The 13,740-nt window shown below is 40.2% G+C and overlaps 1 protein-coding gene across 1 annotated transcript; it reads left to right on the top strand.

The window, feature by feature from the left end:
• Positions 1 to 7,208: 7,208 nt before the first annotated feature.
• On the top strand, positions 7,209 to 8,467 carry LOC148861190 (extracellular ribonuclease LE-like). Its single transcript, XM_088983391.1, has 4 exons — positions 7,209 to 7,384; positions 7,492 to 7,647; positions 7,764 to 7,965; positions 8,050 to 8,467. Exons 1-4 carry the CDS (start codon positions 7,277 to 7,279, stop codon positions 8,307 to 8,309), a joined length of 726 nt encoding a protein of 241 aa, XP_088839517.1. The 5' UTR covers positions 7,209 to 7,276; the 3' UTR covers positions 8,310 to 8,467.
• The last annotated feature ends 5,273 nt before the right edge of the window (positions 8,468 to 13,740 follow it).

A 13,740-nucleotide genomic window follows, 5' to 3' on the forward strand; every position in this document is an offset into this window, starting at 1 on the left:
GAACATCAAATACTAAATTGATACCACGCAGTTGCATGCGAATAGCCAAACAGCCAACTTCCCCACTATGATGAACCCACAATGCACCCCAGACCTACGATGAACCCACACCACACAATTGCATGCGAATAGCCAAACAGCCAACTTCCCCACTATGATGAACCCACATGCACCCCAGACCTACGATGAACCCACATCACGCATCACAGAACTGCGATAAACCTGTGGTTCACCGCACGCCCTTAGTGAGCCCACTCATAGCCTAAACAAAAGGAAACCATGGCCAAACCCACGACAAGGTCCCACACCTGTTTGGACATGCGATAAACTCACAGCCTGTTAAAATATCGCGCCCAATGACACCTATGCACATGACTCCAAAGGGACAAACATAGCAAGGCACCACGTGTAACTAACAAGATATCGCCCTCCAAGCGATGATGTCACAAGTGCCACGTCAATTCAGTAGGGCACACGTAAGTAATGAGGACACCCGAGTGAAAGGAAAGCCGATCCTCAAGAAGATCCCTATGAGACACGTGGTGAAGCCCTAGTGGTGTGCTCAATGATTGATAGCAAATGTAATATTCCCTTTCCCGATAGGTCACAAACACCTTTATCTCCTACCTTTCAGGATCTTGGGATCTCTCCCATAAATAGAGATCCTCCCCGTATTGAAATTCATTCAGCACCTAGCACTTGAACACCCTTTGCTTTTGGATTCCTTACCCTAGCACTCTAGCTCGAAAACCTATCCCCCTAATCCCTAGTCTTTCTTTGTCTTTCAAAGAGACCATCTCTCATCCAAGCCTTACCCTACCTACACAAAGCATTTTTTTACAAAGGAAGAAACTTCTATTCACACTTGTTCTTTGACAAAAAGTTTCTAGGGGGGGTATCAGCCACGCAGTTAAAAAAAAAAAAGCAGAAGTAACATTTCTTCAAAGGGCATGCAGGCCCAAACAACTATGAAGATGAAGTATTTAGTGGGCATCCCTAGTTTGGCGATTGGCCCTAGTGTTTCCCTTACTAGCCATTTCTTGCCCGTCAACCTACAATTAATCGTCACCACCTTGGTCCTTGGCCATCTCCACAACCTCAATTGATTGTTGGGCATCAGGGAATGAATCCAATTGATTAATGTCAAAGTTTGGGAAAATCTTTCACACTTGGACCATACAGTCCTTGAAACCCTACAAATAAGCACGGGAAGTAAAAAGGCCAAGTCCCTTTTGTGCTCGTCTGAGGACTTATAGTTAGACACCACGTGTAAAGATAATTCTTCAAGTTAGTGCTCCATTGAGCTAAGGGAGGACTTCAACCCCTTCACCAACTCCTCCTTCACTGAAACCATGGCCTCATCCTTCTTACTGTGCTTGTACTCCTCACGAGCTTTACTCTCAACCATCTCTCACCCTGCCTACACTTTAGCCACTTGAAACTTGAGACGCTCAACCTCCTGTGATAGACACAATTGAATCAAGACCCTCACCTTGTCGTAGAGGCCGACGGAGTAGGAGACCATCTATAGAAAGAAATATAAGTTAGTTCAAACCAGTCAAGATACTATAACAATTGATGAAGTCCAAAATCATACCTTGACCACCTTATCCAACAAGCCATTCCAACCCGAGTTAATGGAGTGTTGGATTCCAGACTGACAATCACCGGGAAGCACCATCCCTACGGTGTGCTATTAGCTAATCTCAAATGTGCACAAGGACTCTCCCTCCCTGACATTCCAAGTTGGCTGGTAGACCAGACGAGCATTCAGGGGCTCATGATCCTGAGCGTCAGAAGAGTACAGAACAACTTGACGGGATACACTAGAAGTCCCCTCAGCTCAACGCTCCCTCACTTGTAGCTTCTTGGTAGACAATGGATCTCAGACACCTTTGACTAGGCGCTTCTGCACAAGTGCCTCTGCCTTGGTCTCGGTCCTTGTGTTATTTGTACCTACCTTTGGCTGCCTCCAAGGCATACACTCGGCGATACTCTTTTTTGCAGTCTTCTTTGACATAGCCATTATTAGCAAGTAACAGTATAGCTAATAGCTATAAATATATAACTCTAGCAAGTGCACTAGTTATCAAGTAGTATAAAAAATATCATTCCCACGGGGATTTAACAAAATAAGCATTAGAACCACCATCTTCCCTAATTATCTGGACAATCGAATTTCATATTTGAGCAAGATCTACTGAAAATAAAACTAGCATAAGAAAGTAAAAGTGAAGGTGATCACTAATCGAATCTGCAAAGGATAGGATCGCTAGGGCTTTTGGTCCACCTAACCAATGCAAAGAATATTAATGGGTTCGATTTACCAAGATTAGTTGTCATTCTCATAAGCTGAAGTCTTACCAATTTTATTTAATATTCTCTCTCGAGATATACTAAACCTATGCCCATCAGGTAGCCCTTCGATCTCTCGAGTAGAACTCTCAAGATGGGAGTGCATTAAGTCCAAGAAGACCATGAAATTCAGATGAATCATGTATATATATCTCTATATACCATTCAATTCACACTATGAATTATTCAGTCGATTATGTGAATTCCTCTCTCGATTCATTCACATAACTCAAATCAATTAAGAGGTGGCCAAACTCTTAATTGCATTAAGCACAATAATTCATAGACTATATGAAAATCACAATCTTAGATAAATAATAAAGATAAAAATATATTCATTAACATAATTAGGCTTTCCTCAGCCCTAGCAAGAAACAAATCAGTTCATGATAGAAGAATTGAAGCAAACAAAGGGAAAGAAAGAACTCTTAGAATCGCCCATGATGCTAAGATCTCCTCCTCTTGCTGCCACCTTCTTCTTGAATTCTTGCTCCTTTCTTGACTGATTGCTCTTTTCTTTTTGATTCAATCCCCAAGATTGAGTGATTGTGTGATGCCTAAAGCTGGTCCTTCCCCTCCTTTATAAAGCTTAAGGGGAGGGAGTGGTCTCCTACTTCCTCTTGAAGTTTATCTTACAAGAATAGAAAGTCCTATTCTAATCCTACTCTTATCTCTTTATCTAATGAACTCAATCCTTTTATCTTTCTAAGATTACATCAAGAATTTAGATCTGGAATGACTCTTCTCAGTTTCTTGTTCTTGGATTCGTATTAGACCTCCTCTGCGAATTGGGTTGCTGCCAGGCTTTTCTACAAGTTGGGCTTCAGCTGCGGATTGGGCCTTCCTACGAATTTTCTGCGACACTGGGCCTGGATTTGACTTCACTACATGCCGAATCTGCAAAAGCCCAAAACATGAAAGTTGTGGCTTTTTCTCTTATCTTTCTAGTGAGTCTTGAAACAGCCCAGTCGGAATTCGGATACGCGAGTTAGGCCCAGATTATTGAACAGTGCCGAAACTATGAAAAATCATCCGATTTGTCTTTCTTTGCTCCTGATGCTTTCTTTCATGCCTTGAACAGAAATATGAGTCCAATTAGGTGCTAATTCAGTATAAAAGACAGAATAATTGGGAATAAAAATATGATAAATTCTACTCTCATCAATAGCCTTCATGTCGCCCTCCATCTCTACAACAATGAAGCAGCAACCTATTAGAAAACTGCACCAAAGCTTGGACAAAGCCATAATTAGCAAGTAATAGGAGTGTCAATACCAAGGGCGGTAGGACTAAGGCTGGCTATCACCAAGTCTTCCTCCCTCACCAAGGGTCCGACGTGAACTATTCCGCTCAGTCGAAGCCGATTCATCTTGGCCTTCTCCTCGTCACAACTATGTGGCATGATACTCTCGACCAGTGTATCTGGGCTTCCCTAAATAGTTCGGAAAGACCAGCCTTTGGGACAAAATACGAAGAAAATATTCTTCTTCCAATTATGCACAAAAGACAGGTTGTCCACCACTTTTCCTTATCGGCCTTAGAAGTACCACAACCCTTAACCATCAAGGCATTTTCTTAAGGCAAATATGCTTTGAAATATATTCACTGTTATGGAGACCCCTCAAAGATGAGCCATCACCAAGACAGCCACTATCGTCCTGACATTGTTGGTAGCAAGTTGTTTGAGGGTTAACTTGTAATGGTTCATCAACTCGGGGATTAAAGGGTGTAGAGGAAAGCACACATCAAAATGAAGATAATGCTCATGGGTGCAAACTTCCCCTTCAGGGTAGAGCCACGACCTAGCACCAACATAGGAGACTCTAACCCTATAGTCCCTTAGAATAAAGTACTTCTCGGACAAGGCCTAAATACGCTCCATGTCAAGTATACTATCTAAGTTTGAGCAAGGATAATGCTCTAGGGTCATGCCTCGAACCTCGGCTTCAGCCTTCTCCTCACCCGTCGACCCCTCAGCCTCTTCAACATCTACCACAACAAGAAGAACTAGAGTATTCCCTGGCGAGTCTACCCTCGAAGGCCCAGCAAAAGGACACTCAAAGACGTCACCCCTTGGCCTGGTGTACCCAGTGTTCTCATTAATGGAGTCCATGCTTTGATGGTCATGCTCGGCTCATTGAGATGTAACCCTCTCTCGCAAACCTTCCACATTGGACATTCGAGAGGATCCCTTAGAACTACTTTTGGTACTATCACACCCGTTGTTGATGCTAGGAGTACTATTGGGATCATTGCAATCTAGAAGGGTGTAGGCCTCAGGACTAGAATCAAAAGTCTACACAGTGGAACACGAAGCCCTACCAAGAAAATATTTCTACGAAGGAAAGGACTGAAGAAAATTTTATTAGGAGCCGAGGTGGTCTAAGAAACTCCAAGCAAGTGTACTGTGGACAAATGGTGAAGCCTCTCCCGTCTCTCCCTCTTTTTAAAGGGAAATGGACGACAAAGATTCACTCTATTCGGTGGTCATAAGTAACCGCCTCACCCAACCGTGATGACGGCCTCCACATGGCATCGACCTTGAGAGAAGAAATGATGTAAAGGCCCAAAGTCGGTTCGCCCATCGTCCTCGGTTCAACATATGCCAAACGGATGTGACCATTCAGCCATCTGTCCCAAACACAGCTCTTGAGCAGCTGAAGCAAGGCCCATCCTAGGCATGACACTTTGATCGATGAATCCAGCATCCATCCCAAATACGGTTATTAGGCACTAGAAACAAGAACCCTTATGAGACACGGTGACTCAACCATAACCACATTGATCAATTTTGCTCGCAATCCTCGAACAGTGAAAAGCTCAACAAAGCTATTGGAAAATCTCATTGGCCGAGGTTGAGGGCTTAGCATAAGTCACTCGCAACCCTCAACCTCAGCCTCAAGAGTGGGGGTTAAGTGATGTAGGTATATTTGGTAGGCCTGCCAGACCCTGACACGTGGCATTGGCCAGTGGTATTTTTAACATAAGCAAATCTCATAAGGGCAATTGGGTAATTCCCGCCCTTAACGATTACAGAGCACTTAATGTGGGAAGATATTCTGGGAAAATTTACTCTTGAGTCAATAATTAGTGGGTCGTGGTCGGCCAACACCTGCTTGAGTCCCCCTATGTGACTGCAATCTCCGGGATGGTTACATGTCGTGCATTACTCCCCACTTGGGCAACTCCTACTATAAAAAGGATGATACAACTAAAGATGCACACACATAGTTGAGCTATCACTTACACTCTAGCGGTGACCTTAGCTTCTTTTAAGCCCTCGACTAACTTGACTGTCGGAGTCCTCGATCCTAGAAACACTCCCAAGGCCTCTTATGTCTTTTCAATCTTAGCAGGTGGGACCTACAACTCTTGGACCTTGGAAATTACTATTGGACTTTAATGTCATTAGAGATTAAATCCAATGGGGTTTGATTGATCAATTATATGAAGAAATACACTTGCACAAATATCTAGGAAAATAATGTTTTCTTTTATTAAAATCAGTTTTCAATTTGTCCTACATTGGAAAATTACAAAATTTGTTTTAAGTTTTTAAATAGGAGCTTATTTACACTCCTTAGAAATATAAAGAACAGAGTATGCAGGCTTGCTACTGCGCAACGCGTGCGCGTGTGCGATGCAATGATGTGCTTTAGAGGCATACTTTGATGACTACAACGGTTACAATCCGATCGCATGTGATCAAGAGGCATTATTCAAAGTTAATAGTCATTAATTATTAACTAAATTTTAACAGTCACAATGTTTGAAATTATGACTATTCAAAGAACATTTTCTGAACTATCACCTTCCTCTTCTCCATGGCTCTTTAGAAACTATTTAAGCAAGGTAAATCGAGCAATTGAACATAAGTTTTAAAAAAATCACTCTTGTCTCTCTCAGTTCAATCTGCTACTATCTCACATAAGGTTTCTTTGGAGACTATTCAATTTTGTTAGTTGCAGATTCTCGCCCAAGACTCTATTGTATCATGTGAATGAATTTGCCTATATCCCAATAGCAAACTCAGTATAAGTGAGTGAGATAAATAACATTTTAAAAACAATGCCTTCAGACACACCTCAGAACGCTTCTCCTCAAGATTGTGTGACCCCATTTTTTTCAACAATTGCTCCGCTCCCCTGGCTCCAAATTTGAAAGCATCGACAATTTTAAAGTGGAAACCATTCGATGGTGGGTTTTGATATTACTTACACTCGTCAAATTGATGATTCAAGGCAACATTTTCTTTTTTAGCTGAATAATATCTTGAGATATAGACAAAGATGAAAGAGATAAAGATAAAAGAGGATATAAACCTGTGGAGGAAAAAAGATAACATGTTTTACATTTTACGTCAGATGATAGGATTGAAAGAAAATAATTGTTTTGTCCTTTTAAGCATTGATGAGAAAACATTGCTTTATCCACTTTTGCCTCCTAGTAATATTTAATATTGGACGGGATGCAATGCGGCACGTCAATTTTATAAGTCTATATCTCATGGTCATGGCCCGTAGTTTGGGTTGTTTATAAGAAAGAGAAACAAAAGCTACGGCTAAAATAAATAGAATTTCATGAATCATAATTTTTTCTTCTTTGTCCGCTGGACCATCATTAAACCAGAATCATAATTTTAAGTCCTTTCAACACTCCCACCCATCCAACAACATTGTGCCATGAACGGATCCAAATTATTCTCCATCAATCAAAAGATAAAAAAAAACGAAAACTACAAATACAATACCCACGTGCTTTAACATCCTAAACTGGGCGTATTCTCTACAATTTTCTACCAAATGTTCATACGATTTTTGCCTATAAATGCGGCTATCCGAACACCATGCACCATCGCCAAACTGAGAAAATCTAGAGAAAGGATTGAGCTTGAGCGAAGTGAAGTAAGAGTAGGGAAACCATGGCATCCGCTTCTTCATTTCAACTTATGATTCTTGTCATACAATGTTTAGCAGCTCTGAGTGTTTCACATGCAACCAGTGTCCATTTCTTCCTTCATGCGCAAGTGGTGAGTAGAGAAGACGACCCAGAATTAATCATTCGTTAATTCGTTTCTTTAATTGTTTGCACTAATTGTGACAGTTGTGTATTGATATTTGTTTTGTTAATTATTAGTGGGCAGGGTCGTTTTGTGCGTCAGAAAAAGGTTGTTGCTTCCCAAACACAGGAATGGTTTCGCAGGAATTCACTGTGCATGGCCTCTTTCCATGCTCCAGTAGTGGGACCAGACTGATGAACTGTGATCGAGGCAACTCTTTAGATCTGTCGCAGGTATGTATTTTCTTCTTCCTATCTTCTCATCAAGAGCTACGTCGTACAAACTTGTTTATTAATTTCCCTGCTATATATATGATGATATCGATCGATATCGCCTTTTCATGGTGTAGATAACAGGCCTGCTTCACACAATGCAACGCAAATGGCCGTCGTATTCATGTCCAAGCAGCGACAGCACACCGTTCTGGGCTCACGAGTGGTCCAAGCATGGCACCTGCTCACTCTCTGTCTTCGATGGTCAATACGATTACTTTAAAGCAGGTCTCGACTTGAAGGACAAAGTGAATATCCTCCGGATCCTCAAACAGGAAGGTAATATTATATTGTTGCAGGCATGAAGATAAATTCAAGTTTCTTAATTATCACTTATATATGTAAGCAATAATAATGATGCAGGGATTAACCCCGATGGGCAGTACTACAGCTCGGAGAGAATCACACGAGTCCTTCAGATAGCAACTGGAGTAACTCCTGCACTTGACTGCACTGTTGATAAGTTTGGCAAATATCAGCTCTACCAAGTTATGTTTTGCGTGGATAAATCTGGGTCTGAATTCATGGATTGCCCCGTCTACCCTGAGCCCACCTGTCCTTCGACCATTAGGTTTCCACCTTTCAGAGGATCAGCCGCTGAAGGGATCTACCTTCGTTCCTAGATCCTGAACTGTTGCTTTTATTTACTCTAACTATTAAATAATTCACCGTTTTACTGGTGAAGTGAAATGTAGCTCAAATAATAAAATATGGATATGATCCATGTGATGTATCTCTATGTTGCATGCCTATCAAAAAGAAAGAGAGATCTATTTCCATATTTGTGCAGTACTGTGTTGGCCTTTGGGTTTATGAAAAACCAAAAACTGAATTGCTTTAGGTAGGTAGAGCTTTTAGCCTTTTAGGTTCATCATTTCGTGGTAAAGATGATCAATCCAGTTGTTTTCTCTCCAATAAATCTAACGAGGAACAAATAGTCTAAATCTTTCTCCTTTGAGAGAAGTTACTTATTTATTTTCTCCATTTTTTTGTATTTTGTATTTTTTTGTTTTAAAAATATAAAACAGTAATCATTGCTTATTTTCTTTTGCGTTAGGTTCATCATTTAAGGTCACAATTAGGGTAAAATCCAAGTTCACAATTTTGATTGAAGAATGTCTTGAGAATAAAGACACAACATTGAATGACTACCATCTAAATCTCGATAATTTACAGTAAGTAGGACATTTAAATGGGATCGGGTCTAGTAGGCACAAAAAAGTAACCACGTTAAATTAGCACTTGATAAATATTTTGGCAACTATCAAAAGTGGGTATTAATTTTTTTCAAGGATAGGCTGAGGTTATTTTAAGGGATAGGTGTCAAAAAAAATTCTAAGTGCTCATTGACTATGCTTACAACGTTGTGCTTTATTATTTTATGATTACTTTCTAACCAAATAAAGGAAAAGTTTCAAGCCCTAATTAAGTGCAAATACACCAACCGAGTGGTGGATTGGTTGGCACGTAAGTGGGTAAGCCCCAGAAGACATGCAGTTTCGAGCCTTGTTACTAATGGCTCCAAATCCATCTTTGAGAAGAGTATAATCTTGCTAGATAAAAAGTGCAGTAGGGTAAAAAGGCCAGTAATCAATTCCAAAAAAAAAAAAAAAGTTCAAGTACAATATTATCATAAAGTCCTATAATCCCAACGAGCTGATTTTTGGGCAAGCTGACTTTCTAGGTAGCGCCCATTCAGTTATGGATTGTGTGATGCCAAATGAGGTAACAGTTCCTAGGGGTGTTCACTATATGGTTCAAACTGTAAAACCGAATTGAATCAAACTGAATATATAGTTTGGTTTGGTTTATACCTATAAATGGTTTGATTCGGTTTGAGAATTTTCTAAATTGTGGTTTATGGTTTTGGTTTGGTTTATTGAATTTTATAAACGAACCAAACAGTAAACCAAAATTTTATATACATATATATAATATAATATGAATATTTGATATATAAACATTATACATAATATATCTAAATGAAAGGTGTAAAATTATAAATATATAATAAACTCTTTATTTTATAATAAAATAGTATTAAAAGTTTTAAGTTTTAATTTTTAAAGGATCTATTTGGGCTTTCTAATTGGTTTAAGTCCAAAAGAATCATAGAATGGTCCAAAGTCCCTAAACCGTATTAGAAACCGCACAAACCAAAATAAAACGGTTTGGTTTAGTTTGGCTTCTATACCAAAACTGTTTGGCTTGGTTTAAAAATTTCTCAAACCGTAATTTACTGGTTTGGTATGAGATCTCCCAAATAAGGGTCAAAAACCTACATAGAGATAATGACTGGAAGGACAAATTAATTTTTTATGTTACACACCAACTTTTAGCAAATTCTGTATCTGCTACTCACAATTTGTACCCACATCCATACCCACAGAGCACCACCACAATGTATTCAGAACATCTCCCCATGAATGACAAGGGAAATATTCCCAATGTGCAGTTGTCATGTCTCATGGGTAGAGATGCGGGAACATCTCATGGGTAGCAGATCCTTTTAGCATGGAAGATTCCTCCTTTAAATCCCAACCTCCCCTGTAAACAATCCAATTAATATGAACAAATTTAATTATATTTATACTAGTATAAATGATTTTTGGACTTCTTAATTACAGAAATTGTCCATCTGTTTTTAAGTTGCCTTCATTTGAAGATGAGGGCAATAATGACAATTTGATCAACTATAGCATTTACTTAGAAATCTTTTAGCATAAGGTGTCCATGCTTTTCAAGTTATCCTTGGTTAACTGGGCAAAAATGTAAATTCAGTTGTTATAATGTTCTCTTTAATATATAGCTGTTAAAATGTTTATTTGTTCCTAAAGTGCCTTGGGCGTTTGCAAAAGCACTTCTAACCACCAAAAAGATGAAACATATATGTGAGGGCAGAAATCAAAATTATTTGAGCTACCACAATAATTTCATTCTAATCTACCTCATTAAGTTCTATATTTAATGCATTAACTCCAATTTCTCACATTAAATCTAATATTATACTTTTGGCTTTCACCACTAATGGTTTAACCATTGATGCCATAATTAAATAATAAAAGATTTAAAATAATAGATATAAACATGAAAGATTATAAAAATGTAAAAATTCTGTACAAAAAGTTGACATTTCTCTAATATTATATGTTTATTATATTAAACAAAATGGTTAATCAAATAATATATATACACACACACACACACACACACACACACACACACATATATATATATATATATACTCAAGGAAATGGTGTATGGAAAGAGCCCTTAGAATTCACAAAGATGGAATAGTTCATATCTTGTAATGGCGTTGACCAGGTGATCTATTCTTCATAATGGACAGCTGTATTTGGGGCATGCCTTGATGATATTTGTGAAGTCAATACATATCCACCATTTCCCATTAGATTTCTTAACAATGATTACGTTAGATAGCCATTTAGGATAGTGTACCTCTCTAGTGAAGTCGGCATTGAGTAACTTGTCCACTTCCTCTTCAATAACTTTCCAACGTCCCAGTGCAAAGTTCCTCTTCTTTTGCTGAATTAGCTTACAACTTGGGTCCATGCTCAACCTGTGAATAATGACCGAGGGGTCAATTTCTAGCATATAGACAGCAAACCAATCAAATACATCAACATTATCTTTGAGGAAGCTTACTAGTTCGGAAAGTGTGTCTTAAGGAAAGAGAGACCCAACTAGCACTATCTTCTCGAGCTCGACTTCATCTGAGTGATGTGTTGAGGTTCTGTCCCTATAGTGATGGGTAGGGCTATTCTTCCTTCTGGTCTCATAGCTGCTCCAAAGAATCCAACTAGAAGCACATCAATGGGTTGTAGTTGGTCTGGCGTCAACTGCATCTTCTCAAACGCCTCATAGAATAAGACATCAACTAAAGAAACATTGTTTATGAGGATTCTTCTCAGTTCATAGTTGACGATTATCATCAAAACCACCAACGCATCGTTGTGGGGTATAGACACACCTCTGAGGTCATCATTTTAAAAGGAGATGAGCTCCTCCATCCTTTGCTTCTTTTGTACCCTATAATCAACATTCAATTGTCGAGCATAGGATTTTCTAGCCAAGGTAGTCTCTCCCCCTAAAGCTGAGCCACCAGCAATAATGTCAATGACCCCGATCAAAGTATGATTAGGCTGGGGATCAGCTAGTGATGGTGCAAAAGACAATGTTGGAATTTCATCGCCAATGTAGTCTTTCAAATGTCCCTATAAAATGAGGGAGTCAATCTCATTATTGAGATTGTAGCAATCTTCGGTATCATGGCTCGTACTACAATGAAACTTGTAGTATTTCTTGGGATTTCCCCTTCTAGGGTTCCTTTTCAACTTGGCAAGCCACTTCGTGTACTCCTACTTCCCTACTTGCATGAGAATATGAGTTCGGGAAGAGTTCAATGGAGTATACCTGTCACAGGATGGTACCAACAGCTTCTTCTCATTGTTCTTACTATTTGGGCTATTGTCTGGTCTGTCATTGTCCTTCCTTTTCTTTTCGCTCAAGCTAGTTACTGAGTTTGGTAGGCGCTTATTGGCCTCAGTTTCCTCAACTGCTAAATATTTTTGTACTTTTTTGAGAAATTCCACCTTGTTCTTAAGCGGTGTCTTGGAAATACACCAGCTGAGGGGTCACAAGCAGAGGCCATTGATGGCGGCAGCCATAGATACTAAGGTGTCAAGGTCTTTAACCTCGTGTTCCTCCTAGTTTAATATCTTCATATAAGTGCAAAGGCTCTCCCTGGGCTTTTTCTTGATGGACATCAAGGAGATGATGATCTTCTAGCACCATCGACTGCTCATAAAGTAGGCTAGGAAAAGGTTTGCAAATTGGTCCCAAGAGTTGATGGATTGAAGGGGGAGTGTAGAGAACCATATATGAGTAGCTTCCTTGAAAATGGCCTGAAAGGACTGGGACATGAGGGTGCCTGAGTACCCATGAAGGAGCATTAGGGCTCAAAAGCTTTCCTGGTTGTCTTCTGAATCCATGCTTTCATCATAGGTTTCAAGAATAGGCACCTTGAAATTAGGCAGGAGCAACTCCAAGGTGATGAAGTCAGCAAAAGCCTCCATCCTACTGGGTGAGGTGGGCTAACTGGTGGAGGCATCACCTCTTTCCTCCATTAACTGTCTTATCTCATCCTGAATTGTGCCTATTTGCTCCTGGGGGTTTCTGAGGCATTAATCAATTTGAGGTATGGGGACCATGGTTTTCTCTCGAGACTCTATCACCCAAGATAGGCCTGCACGGCTCCTAGAGAATTCAGATTTGGCTGGGTCCTAGGCTCTACGAGCACGATGATCATTGAGGTGATCATAGGGATAAAAAATTGCTAGGGGAGAGGCGTGGCATCGGCTTGCTCCCGATTTATGAGGGGGGGTTGTAATGGTTGGAGCGCCCTCCTTCGTCCCTATTGTGGTTGGAGGCCTTGCAATTGGCGTGACAATCGCTATATTCTTCCAGGGTGTCACGGAGATGGGAGTTGTGGTGGTTTCCATCTCGGGTGGGTGGAAGCCAAGATGTGTTGAACCAGTGCTTTCTTGCCCAATGACTACTACTGCCAAACTCCAAGGGATCTTCGACAATGCGCCCACCTAGGCGTTGGCTCACCGTAATGTGGGCAGATTTCCTACCCTGTTGTTCCCATCCTCTGAAAGGAAGCCTTATGTGGGAGCCCTCCTCTCGAGCGCCCTAACTTATCTAGTTGTTGAGCCAAGTTTTCAAGTAGACGGAGCACCACATTGAGTTGTTTATGATTGGCTAAACTTTGGACATTATGGACATTGTCCTAATTATCAACCATTTTTGGAAATGTTAAGTAGTTTCTTAGAGTTTTCTGTGAAAAGGTAGTGATGCTAAGTCTTTCCCATAGACAACACCAACTAATGTTGCCAAATTTGGAGCCGAGGGCAACAAAGTAATTTTTGAGGTTTGAGGGTTGTGGGTTGCACCTACTAAGAGTGGAAAGATGTCAGAGGCCCTGAGAGTCTTCCTAGGGGTGAGGACTCCAAAGATCAAGTTAGTTGAGGG

Source organism: Nelumbo lutea, chromosome 4, assembly GCF_056320005.1.
Source record: "Nelumbo lutea isolate HS-2025 chromosome 4, American lotus-T2T, whole genome shotgun sequence".
In the NCBI taxonomy this organism is placed as follows: Eukaryota; Viridiplantae; Streptophyta; class Magnoliopsida; order Proteales; family Nelumbonaceae; genus Nelumbo; species Nelumbo lutea.